This window comes from Bipolaris zeicola (genome assembly GCF_000523435.1).
Source record: "Bipolaris zeicola 26-R-13 unplaced genomic scaffold scaffold_5, whole genome shotgun sequence".
Taxonomy (NCBI): Eukaryota; Fungi; Ascomycota; class Dothideomycetes; order Pleosporales; family Pleosporaceae; genus Bipolaris; species Bipolaris zeicola.
Window position 1 is genome coordinate 338,989 of NW_006912054.1, and position 17,721 is coordinate 356,709.

Below are 17,721 nucleotides of genomic sequence, written 5' to 3' on the forward strand. Positions count from 1 at the left end.
AGGAAGCATCCGGACGGTTCTTCCGGGCCCGTCATTGTTCCACTGACGGACTGGCCGAGCTCCCCGAAGATACCGATATGCGTACTAAACATATTTGAAACTAGACCTGTTGATCACAGTGACGTCCCTCGAGCGTACTAAGCAATGACTGGTGACAGATGCACGAGACCTTCAGGGTTTGCTCGGTATATATAACTTGGCCAAGGCCTACCAAGGCGCAAGGCGCCTGTTGGATTTGCTACTGTTTTTTTTTCAAGTACGCTTTATACTTTCTTTTACCCACTTCACGATAGGATCGAGCGTAATAATAGAATTCACGATTTACTGGGAGGAGACTACAAGAGATGGCAGCACAGGACTACTATATGGGCACACAAGGTGTCCACGAACTTCCAGGAAGCCAACCACCAAATAAATACCAGTCGCATCCTTCAAAACCACCGCTATACCAGCAACCACCGGCATCACCGTACATGAACACGCCGCCGCCATCATACTCTGCGCATCTTCATCTACCACCACCGCCGAAACAACATAATGGCTACACACCTCACCAACCATATCCCGAAAAACCATCCCAACAACAAGCAATGATGGCACCCTACCCCCAAACGCCACCACCAGGCGGCTACTTCGCCTCCCCACCACCACTCCCACAACCACAACCGCAACTCCAACGCCAACACAGCAGCTACCTCGACGCTCCCCTCCAACCCTACAGAAGCCACTCCCAACCCGCCCGCGTCCGCTTCGCAGACCAAGACTCAGACCGCAGCACAAGCCTAGGCTCAATCTCTGACTCCGACTCTCCTCCACCACCACCCAGCCGCCATCACCACCACCACCATCACCACCACTATACTCAGCCTACCCAACGCCACACCACCACCGCCACCACCCACCACTCCTCACGCTCTCGAGACCGCACCTACGACTCCGACCACAGCGACCGCTCCCGTGATCGTTCTTCCTCGCGCCACCACCACTCCCACTCCCGGCGCCACAAACCGCACAAATCCCTCTCTTACGACAAGGCCCACGAGGAATCGCATAAAACGCGCGACACATTCCTTGGAGCGGGCGCAGGCACGATTATCGGAGATGTCATTTTTCCGGGCCTGGGTACGGCGGCGGGATTGGTGCTGGGTGGGTATGGGGGACGCAAGTATGCGCTTGAGAAGAGGAGGGGGGAGGAGGAGGGGGGTGAGCGGGAGAGAGGAGGGAGTAGGAGGAGGAAGAAGGGGTGGGATGAGAAGTGTAGGATGGGTAGGAAGGGGGCGGGTGTACGATAGAGATTTTTTTTTGAAAATGGGAAGAGAGGGGGAGGATGAAAGAAGGGGGTGTGTGTGTGTTTTGAGGCTGCTGGTTCAGCCTTATGATCATGATTATGACTACGACATGTACGATATTTCACTACGTTTGCAAATGTTTTGATAAGACCAATAGCGCATTTTTTTGTAGATTCGAAAATATATCTTTATTCAAATCTCTTCGAAAATTACATGAGATGTATGTCTTCAACCGAACTTGCGCGGTAGCATTCCATCATGCGTGTCTAAAACGTAAAACGATTACAACTAATAAAGGTAAAAAGTGTGAAAACAGTAAACTTTTTACGGGTAGATGGATGCACGTCTTCAACTGCAAGCAAAACAGTAGCGCTACATCCTGAATGGACGCACGTCTTTGACCGCAGTAAAGCGGTAGCGCTACATCCAACATGTAATCATCCCAAATGGATGCACGTCTTCAACCGCACGGAAAAACGGTAGCGCTACATCCTACATCTCATTATCCCGCCTAGTGGAATGAACATCGCTTAGTAGATACCGGGGATGATTCTCCAGGGAACAAGCTCCACATAACGATCCCAATCCTTTCCATACTTCTTCTTGCACTTTTCCTCATCACGGCGTTCGCGGTGGATGAGCAAGACAGCAAAGTAGACGATGAAGAAGTAGGTGAAGATCATACCCCATCCCTTGGCCTCACCAGGTACAACGTACTTTCCGTAGCTGTTCTTGAAGAAGTAGGCGTCAGTCTGGGCAGCGGTGACGGGGTCTTGAGCTGCGTTCTTGATGACATATCCGGACACGGCGGTGGGCAGGACATAGGACCAGCTCATGAACCAGTCGCCAAGGTAATTGATGTGGCGGGCCATACCCCACCAGCCACTGACAAGGAGCTTGGAGCCGGCGGCTGTCTCGATGTACTTGAGGTGCTTGACGCGGGGGTCTTCGGGGTTGGTCCTGAAGCGGTTCTTCTCGTTGTTGACGGCACGGAAAATGTAGTAGCCAATACCCTGTACGGCCAATACACCGGCTACACCGGTCAGGCCGAGTTCGACGGGGTAAACCGAGAGATAGCGGGTTTGGAGAGAATAGGTAAAGGGGACCCAAACAAGGTCGCCAAATGAAAGCATCATGCCGAAACCATCTGCGATCAGGTCAATGGTAGTGAGAATGGCGGGCTCCATGTATAAGGCGTCAAAGGTATAGACGGTTTGCGCAACGGTGACGAGGATAATGGAGTCGGTCACGCGGCCAAAGTTGCGGTATTGTTGCACCATAAAGGCAAGGTCCATGATGACCCATCCTAGCATTCCAGGGCGAAGTTCGCACCATGCCTTGATATCAACTTCACCAAAGATGGGTAGGGTGATGCGGGGGTTCAGTTCACGTCCAATAAACCAGTCGTACAGCATGTTGCCAGTGTGACCGCCAGCTGCAAGCTCCCGCATGGAGGGATCCTTAGGGTGCTTAACGCTGAAAGAAGCAACATAGACGTAGATGGCCAGGAAGTAGGAGATGAGGATATTGCTGGTGACGATACCGATGTAGTTGTCGTGAATAAAAGTCCAGACAGGGAAGTCGACACCTTGGGCGATGGTTCCAGCGGCGAGAACCGATACGATGAAGAGAGCAGAGTAGAAGGCTGATGCGTATTAGCATAGTAAGCTCCTGTCACGTGAACACGACTTACCATTGAACCTGTACTTGAGCCTACCACCGGACCTGAGCTCTGTACCCTCACACTCTTCACCTGGGAGGAAGCGATACAGGACAAGACTCAGGAAGTAGTAGCCCAGGGTGCCAAGAAGAGCCTGTGTGTTGAGCAGACCAGAGAAACCGGTCCATCCAACCTCCTTCTTCAGCTGTTCAAGGCTGAAGCTTTCAGGGTGGAGGAGCACGGGTGCCGGGCATCCAGAGATGTCATTGCACACAAACGTGAAGACATAGACTAGAAGAGGAAGACCAAAGGAGATGAGGAAAGCTCCAGGACTGCCAATGCGGTTAGCGTGATGATGGTCAGGGTCCTCGAGCAAGATGGAACATACGGTCCGAGAAACTCATAGCCATGAGGCTCCTCGGCGAGCTTCTTGACGCCCTTGTCGGCGGTTGCTTTTGCCATTGTCCCAGCTGTCGAATTGTATCTTCTGACTCTTTCAATGCCTGTGGATGGCGCAAACAAACAAACAAATGTAAGCAGAGGAAAAGGGGTCCGTCGCGTTCCGTCCCACTACAACAACAAACAATCCCAGGCTCTTTTCTAGTGAATGATTGACGCGCCGCCTGGTGGGTAGACGATTGGGGACACAGGGTCTCCTTATGTAGTTGAGTGCAGGACCACACAAATCAGTCGATGGGAGAGGAGGTCGGAAGCTTCGCAGCCGTAATGACGCGCACAGGCTGGTCTTGGCGGCACTAACCGCACCCAGCCCCAGCCGGAGTGCCAGGGATGCTGCGGGTGCAAGCCACTACGACATGGGGTGGCAGCTCCGAAAGCCAACGTGTTGTAAAGGACAAGACGTGTAGGCGATCGGTTCATCGCAGTCTTCACCGTCACCATCGAGTATCGCCGGACTGCGCTGTGCGCCGACCAACGCCGTCATGATAAACCTACTTCACGTCCTGGTGCTCATAGCAGCATCGGCGCTTCCCTTTGCAGCCGCCGCCTCGGACAAGCCGCTCAAGCCATGTACGGTCATCTCGCCCACCACCGAGCGCTTCTTCGACCTCAACCCCATGCGCCGTCTGGCGCCTTCGGAGTCTGATGGTAAGAAGAGCAACAAGAAGGAGGCCGAAGAGGGCAGCTGGCATGCCAGAGGCTACGACTATGGCGCAAACTTCACCATCAACTTCTGCGGGCCCGTTGTAGAGGAGCTCGACGAGGTCCAGGACCTTGACAAGGCCCTCTGGCGCAACGTCAGCGCGTTCTACGAAAAGGGCAGCAAGCAATGGGCCATCGGGTGAGTTCTACTGCCCGCCAACATTGATACCATCAAAGAAAGACGATGAGGACAATCGTTATATGCGCACCCTTCCCCAAGGCTGAAACATAGCAAATTTGGAGTCGCAATGCTGACTGAACACCTCCCCCACAGCCTCGAGAGTTCAGAACCCATATTCCGCGGTCGCAAACTCATCCTCAACTACACGGGCGGCTCGCTGTGCCCCTCCTCGCCGTCAAAGTCCAAGCGCGCGCTCGAGCCAGTCGCGCTCGACTCGCGTGAAATCATCGACGGGGACGACGACGACGACGACAAGGGCAAGGACAAAAACAAAGGCAAAGATGGAAAGAAAAAGACGGAAGAACGCCGCAAGACGACTGTCATTTCGCTCCTCTGCGACTCGGATCCCCTGGCCAAAACCTCCGTGTCATTTGTCGCCGCAGTAGACGACTGCGCATACTTCTTCGAAGGTCGCTCGCCCTTTGCCTGCGGCGGCGTACACCAGGAAGCGCAGGCGCTGAGTCCCGGCGGCGTCTTCGGCGTCATGGTCATGATTGCCGTGCTCGTCTATTTCGCCGGTGGTTGCGTCTACCAGCGCACCGTCATGCACCAGCGCGGATGGCGCCAGCTGCCCAATTATGCCATGTGGGCTGGCATCTGGCGCTTTTTCACGGTGAGTTTACTCCGGTGCTTTCGGAAGGGCGGCCGCATCGTTGTTTGATCTAGTTTAATGTCCCTTTGGCCTCTTGGAGTGCTGACGTTAAAAAAGGACATGTTTGTCATCTTGACTTCTTCCTGCGCTCGCTTTATGCCTGCTCGTCGCGGATACAGTCGCGTTTCCCTGGGCCAGGACAATGCGCGTAGAGGCCGCCGCAATGAGGATGAGGATAGACTCATAGATAACTTGGATGAGGAGTGGGATGATTAGACGGTCCCTGTGTACAGATATTGAGCATGGCATCATGATACGGCGTTTATGGGTTTGGTTTAAGAAGTAGCACTTCGCCTTGGAGCGTATTAGTCTCGGCGTAGAGTGGGTTGTTTGGATATGTAGTATGCGTTAGCAATTCCATCGCATCACGTCACTCAGCACATGCCATTCTGCCAAAGAGCCACATTCTTGTATGTATGTATTGAGCAGGTAGCTGGTGTTACTATCTTGATATGCTAAGTACATCCAGCGGGCGAAGCGTACCCAGCGCCCGGGAAACACCAGTGCAACCTGCAGATAAACTCGTCCGTGTCCATCAAAATCAGGGGCCGAAAGGTTCGCATCTCCACCATTTGTCCAAACAGTACCCCACCTGACTGGCTGACGTTACCAACTAAATAGTAACGATGCTCCGACCTGCAAAGAGCCATCAGGAAATCTCCAACAACGTTAGTCGGATAACCTGTCAAGAAAGCCAAGGGGGCGTTATCGCGAGGTACCATGACCCGTCATCGTCGTCGTGAAGGAAAAGAAAAAAAGGTTAAGAAAATCCTCCCGCTCAGCTGAACGATGCAAGTAGATGTGAGTATACCGACCTACTCATCATCATCCATGTCATCCTCGACATATGGCTGATTGTATGACCTGAACTTCTCCCACAAGGTCCTGGGTACATTGTTGGACTTTTCATCGGCCTCTTTAGAAGACTCTTGTCCCGAATGATCCATACCATGATGCTCCTCTGTACCATCGTGAACCGGCTCTTTGCTCTGGGCATCCTTAGGTGCTTTTGGATAGACTGAGCTGAGATCTCCATTGGCGATGGGCTCGAACTGCGCATCTATACCTCTCAAGATCTGACGAGTCTCTGACTTCATCTTACGCTCCTCTTCAGACAGTACTCGTGTAGGATGGTTACCGAGAGCACGTGTGTAGTCCCTATTCACGTTGCTAAAGATTTCGTAGACTTTGGCCCCCATACGTTCATGCAGCGTTTTGGACATGGCTTCGAGATGCTCGTCCACTTTCTGAACCGCTTTACGGAACATTGTATGTCGAGCAAGCATAACATGGCTTGTCATATGCTCCTTCATCCGCTTGAACGACCCGGGACCGTTCTGTGCGGCACATATGTTATATGCATCACGCATCATGTCCACAATACAAGGTGTAAACTCGCGGTTAGCTTCGCGTGAGATCTCCTGTATCTCATCGACAAGATCAACACCGTATGCCTTGAGACCAACTTCACAAGTTGGGAGCCTTGTCTTCAAAACGGATAGGTTGTCAAGTTCAATCCCAGTGTATTGAGCATGCCCTTCAATGGCTTTATGGGCCTTGATAAGGAGCTTGTTGAGTTTATGGATGTGGCTGTTAAGGGCTTTTGGGAGGCGTTTCTGGAAAGTGCGCTCCCAGCCCGTACTGAGTCGCTTCGTAATAGGTTTGACAAGATCCAAGTTGAAGTCCCGCTTCCCCGCTGCTGGAGAATGGTAGACACCCGCACGGCGGACAACGGCTTTGTATGAGCCCCAATGTAGACCTCCTTGGTCTTTCTGTCCCCAGACGCCAGCTGTTGCAGGCGCAGCCTCTATAGCATCATTGACGAGTTCTGGGAACCTGTCGGAGATTTGAAGCTTCACCTCGGATCTCACTTGCTTGACACAAGCATCCAAGCCCGTTTTCAGCTCCTCCATCCTTCGCTCTAGAAACTTCAGATGCTGTTGTTTATCTTTCTCAGTTAACTTCAAGTCAGGGCTATTGTCTGACGTCCACAACCTGAAGGTGATCAATAGTTGAAGGAAACCCGTTAGGAAGGTTCGGCTTGTCTGGATCCGGCCAGCCTCGGTGAGCTTCTGGCAATGAATCTGGAGCTGCGGGATTTCAGTCTCTTGTAAACTTGTGAAACCGTGCACATTGTCGTCCTTCTGCATGCGTCCACACATCTTTTGATATGCTCTGCTACTGACGCAGAAGACGGGCAAGGACTTCGCGACTTGCTCATAATCACGCATCTCTTCATCAGGGTCAAACCTGTCCTCGTCTGCTTCAGCAGCGTTCTCTTGGTCAATTTCTTTGATACCTGCAGCAAAATCTTGCCGGATAGCAGACTTGGAGTAGATATTGCGCCCGGTAATACAGATTCGGCTCATTTCTGCTCTGATCTTGCCCTTTTCGGCTTGCAACGTTCGGACTTGAGGTCTCAAGTCATCAATGGCAGGTTGCATCTTAGCGCTTTCCTGTCGAGCATTCTTCTTGGTCTCCCTAAGTTCCTTGAGCTTGTTTTTGATGTCCAATTCAGACAGTATGACTCGCTCATCCTGGAACTGAACTTCATCATCAGAGTCGGAGATTTCGTCGTCAGCGCCAGAAACTTCATCGCCAGAGTTCTGTTGTAACTTCTGTCTCTTCAACGGTTGTCTATCCAAGCTGGTATTTTTGCGTTTCTTGCGCTGAGTGATAGGTGCATACACTAGCTCTCCGTCTTGCACTCGCCCATACAATGTGTCCCAGGTCTCAATTTCCTCGGCTAGGTTTTCCATCGCAAGTCTGTATACTTGTTGCGACTCTTTGAGTTCTTTAATTCTGTCCTGAACTTGCTCGATCTGTGCGTCGTAACTCCCACTTTGCTGTTCGAGTTCTGCGACTTCTCCATCCAGTTCAAGACTATCAATCGCCTCGGTGATGGAAATATCGTCTGTTTTTGAGCAAATGAACGTTACGCTCGAAAAGCCACCGTCATACTTTAACTGGCGCTTGAAAGAGTCTCCAAGAAGAGTCTTGGCAGCTTTGTCGTCTACAGCGCGATTGATCGGAGCAACAATCCACAGACCTGTACATTGCTTCATGTACCCCTCAGCAACAGCAGCTCTAGCAGCATTACTATCGTGAACGCCTGGTAGATCCACAATGACGGCCCCCGTTGATAGCGCTGAGCTCTTGGTGTATATTTTGACGACTTTGATCAAGGGCCAGTACTCCGTCTCAGGTGGCGAGGTTTTTGGCTTTCTTTTGCTTTTGTTCTTTTTGAACACCTTTTCTTTACTGTCGACATACTTTTGGAGCTCGACATAGAAGCTGCCTGGATCGCTCATGTGTATTTGTTTGGTGGTTCCGAGAACGCTCCTAACAAAGTTCTTCGACATGAGAGTAGGTATAGTGTTCTCGTGCAATGCGTCCTTCGGAACAGATGGATACACAGCGTGAAACTTTGCCCACGCAACACCAGCATCAGAATTTGGATCTTGCGCTTCGCGCAATAGTGTGCCATTCTCAGACGAAAATTCTTGCATGAGCACTGAGAGCTCCTTTTCCCAATCTTCGGGACCAATGAACTCAATCTCCGCGCGATACTTGGAATAAGCTTCGTCACTGTTATTCCAGGATATCTCAGTAACAACAGCAGTGCAAGCCCGCATGCAGTTGGTAGGGACGAGGCGCTCTTCATCAAGCATGGCGTTGATTACACTGCTCTTTCCAGCTCCTGTGTTGCCTACCACACCTATGACAGTGCGTTTTCGCTGAGCTTGTGGAATCAGTGTTGCTATAGTCTCTGTCCAGGAAGCCACCTCTACGTTGGGCCTAGATGTAGCACAGTTGATAAGAGTCTGCTTGAAGCTTTCGAGGATTTGCATCGCTCGAACTGCGCCAGCTTCGAGGATGGCGGGATGTTGCAGTTCGATAATGCGTCGAATGTTTCGGTCGAGATGGATAAGGTCTTGTTCGTTACCCTCGCCCAGAGATGACTGGGAGACGTTATTGGAGTCCAAGCTTGTGGTCTCTCTCATCAGTGTGTCCCCGGTTGATGAACTCAGCGATGGTGACGGCGGTCTTTCGTGTTTAATGCTGACTCGTTTTGTGTCTAGCACAGGGCCATCAGTAGCAGCACTGAGTGCTATGGAGAGAACAAACATACCATTATGAAGCTCGGTAGGTAGGTTCGAACTATCCTCTTGCGCTTTTCTGTCTTCCACTCTCATGCTTGACTGCATCGGATCGGTAGTCATGGAAGCGGCTATCCACTGGTGATGTATTTGATGTTGACGAGTTGAGCAGAGCAATGGACATTAGAAGACAAGAAAAAGAGGTTGCCGAAAAATAACTTTTCATCTAGGCACTGCGATGAAAGTGAGCGTGAGTTTATCCGCTAGTGACTGCGGCAAACGCTCAGCAAACACAACTGTGGGGCTGTAGAGGCGCACTAGTTGCGCGCTGTCACGTGACGGCATTTGGCCAGGGTTCTGGTGGTAGCTTCGGGAACACTGGCATACTCCGCTAAAGCTGTGTTCAGTTATGTCGTAGTATAGACACGTTGACGTGTTAGTTTGATCCAGATAGTATCATGGAGATCAACTGAGGCAAATACGCGCATTGTATGGCATTCACTTTGTTGTATTCTCAACACTGTCTTTCACTATCAGCGTCGTCTTTCCCATCTTCGAGCTTTGTCTCGCTATGCTACTGTCAAAATTCAACAATGGCCTTGTTTCTATTATGTATACTAGCTGAAGACCTCGAAGTATAGATGCCTAAATCTCAATTCCATATCCTAAAGTAACGATGAGTGCGACACCACGACCGAAGCGTAAGGCCCCCAAAGCTGGTTCAGGAATCAATGGACTCATTACAGCATGTAACCAGAATGATCGCTTCAAACTTTTAGAGGATCCCACCGTTTTCCCGGGAGACTTGGACAACCCTATCCATACTGTATTTTCTAAGTTGGATAGTACAGGACCGATGAAGCAGATGCTGCAGCTGGCGTCGCATTTCCTTAGCCACGATGCACTTTTATCCTTCTTCATACCCTTGTTGTACGGCCGCGAACTTAAGGGCGTTATCAATAGCACATATAAATTCTATCTTTCCAATCCTCTAGTCAGTGCGTCCAGAGAAAAGTATCGAATATATCTAGCTGGTGTGCGCGATGCGTTGGAATGTCTCAGTCACAGCGTTTCATTTCATTTTGTGTCACCTGTAAAGCGGGTGTATGCACGCACTCTGAGAGAAGACGAACCATCAACTCACAGCACAGAATGTTATTCCCTATTCCAGCGAAAGTATTTTTGCAAGATTGAGTTAGCGGACTATTTCAAGAGCTACTATACCAGCGGTGAGTACTCCGCAGCGTCTCCATGTGCGCAGTTTCGCCACGACTTTCTCTTTGCCACTACGCTCGTACATGAGGTAGTCCATGCCATCGGTGTGCTGCGGCGAGGCAACCTTGACGAACCATATATTCGAGCTGATTGCCCAGATACCGAGTGGGGGTATGGCTGGGAGCATTTCATGTTTGGTTGCGTTATTAATCCACAAGATAGATCTAAGCCTGGGACACATCTACTGATGCGCAAAATATGGGCAGATCCGAAAACAGCGGAAGAGGCTGGAGGCAAAGAGTACTCAGATGTTTCTATGTCTTACATTGCGCAGTGGTTTCGCAAAGACACATGGGACATAGTTCGCAAGCAAGGGCCAACTGCAATTGCTGCCCCCATTACCCATTTTAAGATTCAGTCTTCGAACAAGCTCAGGGCTTGGGTGGTTAAAAGCGATTGCCCAGAAATCATAGATGATTTGATTGAACTACATGAACAATGGGGAAGATGTGCCATAAAGCCCAGCCCTGTATCAGGTTCTCCAACAACAAACAATGGCCGTGTGCGATGTACGAAGATTCTATGGCAGTCCATGACTCCTGAACAGCTCCAGGAACACAATGTACCTATACCGGTTCGTGCACCGCAAAGCATAAAAAGTCCTCTGCTGTCGTTCCAGAATCACCCGAAGAGCCAGCTGAAAACGTGAAAATATGCACACGGCTCTTGCATCCGATAAAGAAGATACTGCACTCTACAACACCCTCGATTCCGATTGTCGTCCTACTCGGAAGCGGCGCACAGATCCAGCGGAAGAATGCGGCCAAGCTAAAAAAAAAGTTAAAAAGCTAGAAACAGGAGTTAGTCTAGATTCGCGTCGCCCAATCTCTTAGATAGTAGAGAGGTCATCGCACGTTATAGAAATAAAACAGTTATGTGTAACTTTCGGCACTCCCCAAATTCCTTGATTGTATGCGATCATTTGCGATAAATGATCCAGCTTCACACATCACATATGCCGATTGTTTGATAACCGTGTATAACGACATCAAACCGGCTTGAAGATCACTGTCTCAGAGACGAATATTTTTGAACTCAAATTTGTCTCATGTTGTGAATAGCCATTACTATAACATCTGCTAACGATCTCATTGTCAGTCCTACATTCAGCTGTTCACGATCTTCACTTTCACACCAATAAATTTCGTCATCATGCCTTCTCGGCCTAGCCTACCATCCAACAATGTCTTTGTCAAAGACCTCATGATATCTGTCTCTCCATGCTCAGCAGACAACCACTGCCCGATATGCAAAGAAGAATATGACGAAAAGCACCTCCCCACCCTTCTCCGACCCTGCGGTCACATCTTCGGAAAACAATGTATACATTCGTGGTTTGCGGAGGGCATCAACACATGTCCTCTGGATAGAAACCAGCTCTTTGACTCGTCTACGTATGCTGAGGAAGACGAAGCTCGGCCGTCACCTCCTGTCGGTGACACTTCAACCCAACGAAACAGCACCAGGTTTAGCAACGCGAGAAGAAGCGAAGGCTTCCGTGGAAGGAGTCGGAGTATGGGCTATCTACTGTGTCTCAGCGGTGAAATCATCGCAGTAGATGGTTACGTAACACCAAACGGATGTCGTCGCCTGGTCCGCGATCTCTGGTATGAAATTGGCGTTTTGTTCGAACGCTTGCTGATTCACCCTGACGAGCTTGACCCTCTGTCTGTGAGCGATGACGAGATCCGTAGCTCCATCCTCGACGCGCTACCACGAGGCATTCGTGTTGATGAAACAGCATGGCCAGCAATGGGGCATGTAGCAAGGACCATGTTGAATCGCTATAGCGTGGCATATGCGGAGGGATTTCAAGCGAGGATGACGGTTGAGGACGCAATGTGCTGGGGGCAAGATATCTGGGATATTTGTGGTCTAGATAGTACTGAAGATTGATGATAGTACAATTGCTATCATCTCTGCTGTCTGTTCTCTTTTGGGCTACGATAGGAGAAGAATCTTGATGTTGCCCCTTACTCAACGCATATAGCTGCTGTAGCCTTCATAGCCCTTTTATATGTCAACGACATGACTTGGTGTTGTCTCCTTAAGATACTTATGTAATTAGAAAAGAATCTGATGTATCGAGCTGGGATGATGGAAGGGCCCAACCCAAACCAATTTGCAAAAGACCAAGTGCGAAGTTACTGTTGCAGCACTGATCACGCATTTGATCATTAGACGTTCTCACATAAACCCTTGGTAATTATGGAAGATGGAGAGGAGCTGGTGATGAAGTTCGTCGACTTGGTCTTCTCCAATTTCATGCAAGCTATTACTGGCAAAATGTCCAGAACTTGCTACAGCATCTGCCAAGAAATAACGACTCCCTACCCTTGTCAAAAGTCTCTATTAATACGTAGAAATTCATTGTTTATCTCACTGCTTACCCGGCAGTCTGTATGCAAGTGGTCAGTCGCGGAATATGACCGGGTCTCCAACCGCCCCACAGCTCAATTGGAACGCTCGGACTCGGCGTGAGTTACAACTCTGATTCCCGGTAGATTTTCGAAACATCTCCAAAGCCCAGTATCCATAAACCTCCTCTAAAATCACTGGATTGCTGGTGGCAAGTGTGTTGTCACATGATGACGTTATAGCCGTTCTGAAGTGTCCTCGAAGGCTACGGAATTTCTGGAACGAGCACGGGCTAACCCTAACCGGCCCTCTCACCCCCCACATTTCGATCAATACCCTCAGTCGACCAAAAATTTCAACATATTACAAAGGGCTATACCATTTATCTTCTTATTAGACGGCTTCGACTGCAAGATCATCCAACAGTCGGTGCTGTACAGTTATTTTGATTGCCGTTCCACTCCGGCCACAGCCCGGTCAAAAATCCTCACCGCCCACACTTCTTGGTTGCGCAACAGTAGCAGAACCCAAATACATACGCCAATTGTCCTACTGAGATTTATATACTGGCATCTTATTTATATAAGTACCAGTAGATTGCGGCACGATCTCTACCAGTACAACTGCTTCGTGGTACCAATTCAAGTAATCCACTTTGGACTGGCGTCCGCGACTATGATGCCCAACACAAACACCCCCTACAATCCTGCAGCTCACAGCACACCTACCACACTACTCCCAGAAGAGGTTTTCGGCTACATTGATGTTGTAACATTGGCAGATATCCACCGGTACCTCCGGGAGAGTGAGGCACAGGACGACATCGACCTTGCGGCATGGATCCAGGAGAACTATCTTTACGGTGTTGAAAAAGACCAACCTACAGCGACGATTCGTACAGCCCAAGGCTTTGCTCAGTTGGATCGAGCATACCGCCGAGTGCGATCACTCACTAACAAGGCTCAAGACAAGTGGCCGTTCTTTGACAGAAATTTCAAGGAGATGTCCTCAGCCACAGTGCGGAACAACGCACGCGGTGAGGCCGCCCCGGGAGTATTATATCCGATTGAAAAAGCGCAGAAGGCCTCGACTGCAGTTGAGCAGCTGGGTGCTTCATCCATATCCAATAGTAAGTGGAGTGAATTTGAAACTATTTTGAATAGCTCAAAGTAACTTTAGCTTCTTCAGCCCCGGGGCTCCAGGTGCCGTTTGCTTCGGTAAAGCCAAGCCGCCACCAGCTTTGTAAACAGGAGGAAACTCGTCCAGCGCAACAGAACCCAACTCTTCTCCCGTCCAATCTACCAGCAACTCCTGCTCAGCAGCAGGCACGTGAGAAGGTCTCAGTTCATTCCAAGAATTTGGCACAAGAGACTTCCATGTGTACGGGTACGTTGATTCGCATAATAGAGTCATGCTCACTTCACTACACCCCACTTCTAACTTCTCACGGTCATTACCGACAATGCTTGGTCATAATAATACCCTTGTAATTGGCTTTTCGACTAACATGACACTCGCAGACACTACTACAGACGCCAACAGCCGAGAAATGATTGAAGCTGAACTGCCGCAGCCTGCGCCAACTTCAATCGGACGGACGCGCGACGCAGCTGAAGATGTCAAGATAGAGACCCCGTCTACCAGTCCATCGAGTGGTTCCAAACTTAACGATGATGACTCCAAAGCGAACCCCGTTCGAGATGCTGGAGGTGGCAAGGTCCGTGGACCGAATGGGCGATATCTGTCCAAGGATGACGATTTGTCCAGCCTGAAGAAGATTAAGAAACCCAGAGGAAAGGGTGGTAGACCAAGCTTGAAGTCATCTGACGAAAGTAAGTTCATCTCGCCGCTTCTGTCACCCATGCGCAGTCACTGTTGCCCTCTGCACATTTCGGTTGACCAGGCGCAAGAGCTACATTTGATCATGAAATACACATACTTACAAAGCCTAGATCATTTGATGACGGTGGATGGATTTTCAGATAAGCCCGACGAGCTGTCAACTGGAGACGATGATATCTCCGTTAAAGTGCAGACACCTTCGACACCACCTCCGGACCAGAAGATAGAGGAACAGAACAGTAGGTGAAGGAAGAACTCGTACATCTATTTTTACTAACATTTGTGTAGAGAGCAACCCGGCTACTACACTCGCAGTCCTTGATATCACATCACCCCTTACTACCAAAGATGAGACTGAGAACCAAGCGACTTCCTTGACAGAGTCTACTCCTGCATACCTTCTTGCAGCTGAAGCTGATCCGGTGCTTTCAAACTTGGATCGTCTACCGCCTAATTCCCGTAGGGCCATTAAGAGGAAGAGCGAGCCGGTTGTTCAGGAAGGGGAGCGCAAACGCGGTAGATATGGCGGCATAGTGGGCCGCCCGCGGAAGTCGGAACAACGTGAAAACCGCCAAAGTGCTCAGGGAAACGATTTAATACAAGTTCATGGAGAACATGGGCCAGATTCATTACCCCAGATGACGACACGTCGAAGTGCCAGGCAATCTGCTGCAGCGAACTTGGATACTTCGAAGGCCGACGAGTTAACATCCGAGCATGAACAAAAAGACTCGAAGCTTTTGGAGAAAGAAGTAACAGCAGAAACTTCCCCGAGCAATGAAAGTATGACCACAGCGGAAGACAAGACTATGGGAGGCATGGAGGAGAAGGACATGCCTACCATTCACAAGAACACTCCTGCACCTGCCCATAAATCAAAGAAAAAAGGCGCACGCTCGTCAGCTGAGCCTAGTACTCGCAAGCGTTCGGCTAAAACCCCGAAAGCAGATCTATCGAAGATGAGTTTGGAGAAAACCGCTCCCGTCCTCGCAACGGCATCGTCTACAGATATGGAGAAAGACGGAACCACGCCAACTTCGTCTGATTCAGCCGGTTTTATTACGGTCAGCGGAACGAAGAAAACTCATACTGGTCACTTGGAGTTGTTTGCGCGTCTGACTACCGGTCACGGTATCATCGAGTTCCCCATTCCCACCGATCAGCTTGACAGCGATGAGGCGAAGATGGTTGAAAAGTACGCCGAATGGAACGCGCAACCAGATGCAGTCCCAGTCCCGTATGATCAGTTCCGCCAGATCTTCTCCTTCGCTAAAACGAATTGATGGGCTAGTCTTATATGATATTCGAGGTCATAGTGAGAGTTCGGGGTAAAGAAATATGTACAAGTAGATTGATTGATCAATTGATTCATTTAGTCTCCTATAGATCATGTGATCGGGCCAAGCCCAGGACTTACCTAACACTGACTTTAAACACCTGCGTATATGTTTAATACGCAAAAGTGGTATTCTCTTCGTTTTCCCTGTCATAACCTGAGGACGTATCTTAGTTCTCTACGTTGCTAGATTCTTCACTATGGTATCGTATAATCTCCCGAGACAAAAAGCACATCCGTCTAAAAACTAAAATGGCGGTGGCTGTATTCAAGTATATCTGCAACCGATCCGCACTTGAAAGTGTCAGTGACATCCCTAATCGCATAGTAAGCCCGCAACTTGGCCTCCTTGACCCTTCCCCTTGTTCTTCTAGAACACGTAAATTAGTAATAGCACCGAAAAAAGCGTTTACCTTGGCATTTCAGAGCGTGCATTTTTTTCCAAGTGAGTTCTTGGTTTTCCTGCAGTCACCTTATAGACACAATTGAGAGTGGGAATACGGGGTTTTCGTTTGCGCTAGAAAGGGGCAGGGGTGGTATGTGCTATGTATATTAGAAGACTGTGGTTGAGCATGATTGAGACAGAGAAGAAGGGGAGATGTAAATAATATAGCAACCAAGAAGCTATTTAATGCAAAGAGAGAGAGAGAGCCAGAGGACTAGAAGGGAAAGTGATGTGAACCACAAGAGACTTAGCTGTAATACAGGAGTGATTTGATATACAACGGAGAGCAACACATCATGCCGTAGCTGACGCCAAGGTAGGTATATTGCTCGGGCCGTTTAACTTTAAGAACAAATTACTGGGGTGGAGGGATCAGGACAACTTAGTTGAGATGACCACTAACCGCAATCGGGAACCGTCGTGCCTAGCGCTTCCCTATGCGTGAGAACATCTCAGTGCAGACACGACACGGGCCTACAAATATTACCTAGCTGGTACGTTTGTAGTATGCCCAACAGGGCGTACTGCGTACACAGTATTTCACGCTGCTACCTCGGCGGCTCGGCGAAGTAGCTCGTCGGGACTTTAATGATGATAGACAGCAACTTACTCACTATATAAGAAATCGAGGATCCCTCCCAAGAATGTACTCTCTACCTCGACATCAAGAACGAATAAATCAAAGCAAATCTCGAACCGACACAAATCCTCAACATGCACGCCAGCTCCTTCATCGCTCTCGCCCTGGGCGCCACCGCCGTTTCTGCGGCCGCTTTCCCCAACGTCGAAGCCAGACAGCAGTCGTGCGAGCCGTACTGCAACTTCCCCAACCTCCCCAAGATCCTCGACTGCCCGAGAAATGGCGGCCAACGCCTCACTAAAGACGTCGTTGCCAAAGCGCTTCTTGCCGCTGATAGGAGTGAACCACCGCGCGAGACCAGTGCCAACAACCTTGCTACGTCGCATTGCAACGGATCGCGATTTTCCGGCATTCCTCTCTGGACTATAAGTCTCTCTTGATAACGCAATAGCTAGTATCTTATCTTAATCGCAATACTAACGTGGAGATGTATAGACTGACTTGCCTAACGGAGCTGGCGGTGCTTACTATGCTATGGCACGTAACGGCACCTTTTGGCTTTGCGGCACGATTTCGACGGCAGTTGGGTCACCTGTGCGCACTAGCTGCACTTTCAAGAACTAAGTTTGGGGCTAGAGATATCTGTATACATTTGAAGTTGTCTAATAAGGGTCACTGTAAATAGAAAATAAAGTGTTAACGTGTTTCACCACCGAGCGGCCCACCCCACCGAGCGGCCCACTATTACACCGCGACACGTCTTGATAAGAACATCGCAAAATGTCACAACAACAACAACTTCAAAAGAGCTATACTGAAGCTGACGTACAAATAGCAATATC

The 17,721-nt window shown here is 49.7% G+C and overlaps 8 protein-coding genes across 8 annotated transcripts; 6 read left to right on the forward strand and 2 right to left on the reverse strand.

The window, feature by feature from the left end:
• Positions 1-344: 344 nt before the first annotated feature.
• Positions 345-1,292, forward strand: COCCADRAFT_834 (uncharacterized protein; the record flags this gene model as incomplete). Its single annotated transcript, XM_007708964.1, has 1 exon — positions 345-1,292. The coding sequence occupies one exon, from the start codon at positions 345-347 to the stop codon at positions 1,290-1,292; it is 948 nt and encodes a 315-aa protein (XP_007707154.1).
• A 527-nt stretch (positions 1,293-1,819) lies between these two features.
• Positions 1,820-3,411, reverse strand: COCCADRAFT_835 (uncharacterized protein; the record flags this gene model as incomplete). The annotated part of the gene is made up of 3 exons (XM_007708965.1): positions 1,820-2,934; positions 2,983-3,281; positions 3,338-3,411. The coding sequence occupies 3 exons, from the start codon at positions 3,409-3,411 to the stop codon at positions 1,820-1,822; spliced, it is 1,488 nt and encodes a 495-aa protein (XP_007707155.1).
• Positions 3,412-3,890: 479 nt separating this feature from the next.
• COCCADRAFT_82934 (uncharacterized protein) lies at positions 3,891-5,159 on the forward strand (the record flags this gene model as incomplete). Its single annotated transcript, XM_007709078.1, has 3 exons — positions 3,891-4,249; positions 4,385-4,904; positions 5,001-5,159. 3 exons carry the CDS (start codon positions 3,891-3,893, stop codon positions 5,157-5,159), a joined length of 1,038 nt encoding a protein of 345 aa, XP_007707268.1.
• A 599-nt stretch (positions 5,160-5,758) lies between these two features.
• COCCADRAFT_22151 (uncharacterized protein) lies at positions 5,759-9,166 on the reverse strand (the record flags this gene model as incomplete). Its single annotated transcript, XM_007708979.1, has 1 exon — positions 5,759-9,166. One exon carries the CDS (start codon positions 9,164-9,166, stop codon positions 5,759-5,761), a length of 3,408 nt encoding a protein of 1,135 aa, XP_007707169.1.
• Positions 9,167-9,719: 553 nt separating this feature from the next.
• Positions 9,720-11,151, forward strand: COCCADRAFT_32488 (uncharacterized protein; the record flags this gene model as incomplete). The annotated part of the gene is made up of 2 exons (XM_007709023.1): positions 9,720-10,917; positions 11,000-11,151. 2 exons carry the CDS (start codon positions 9,720-9,722, stop codon positions 11,149-11,151), a joined length of 1,350 nt encoding a protein of 449 aa, XP_007707213.1.
• Positions 11,152-11,470: 319 nt separating this feature from the next.
• On the forward strand, positions 11,471-12,214 carry COCCADRAFT_22153 (uncharacterized protein; the record flags this gene model as incomplete). The annotated part of the gene is made up of 1 exon (XM_007708980.1): positions 11,471-12,214. One exon carries the CDS (start codon positions 11,471-11,473, stop codon positions 12,212-12,214), a length of 744 nt encoding a protein of 247 aa, XP_007707170.1.
• A 1,137-nt stretch (positions 12,215-13,351) lies between these two features.
• COCCADRAFT_83031 (uncharacterized protein) lies at positions 13,352-15,801 on the forward strand (the record flags this gene model as incomplete). The annotated part of the gene is made up of 5 exons (XM_007709079.1): positions 13,352-13,805; positions 13,856-14,062; positions 14,197-14,508; positions 14,629-14,757; positions 14,807-15,801. The coding sequence occupies 5 exons, from the start codon at positions 13,352-13,354 to the stop codon at positions 15,799-15,801; spliced, it is 2,097 nt and encodes a 698-aa protein (XP_007707269.1).
• Positions 15,802-17,013: 1,212 nt separating this feature from the next.
• Positions 17,014-17,503, forward strand: COCCADRAFT_32491 (uncharacterized protein; the record flags this gene model as incomplete). The annotated part of the gene is made up of 2 exons (XM_007709024.1): positions 17,014-17,308; positions 17,394-17,503. 2 exons carry the CDS (start codon positions 17,014-17,016, stop codon positions 17,501-17,503), a joined length of 405 nt encoding a protein of 134 aa, XP_007707214.1.
• Between the last annotated feature and the right edge of the window lie 218 nt (positions 17,504-17,721).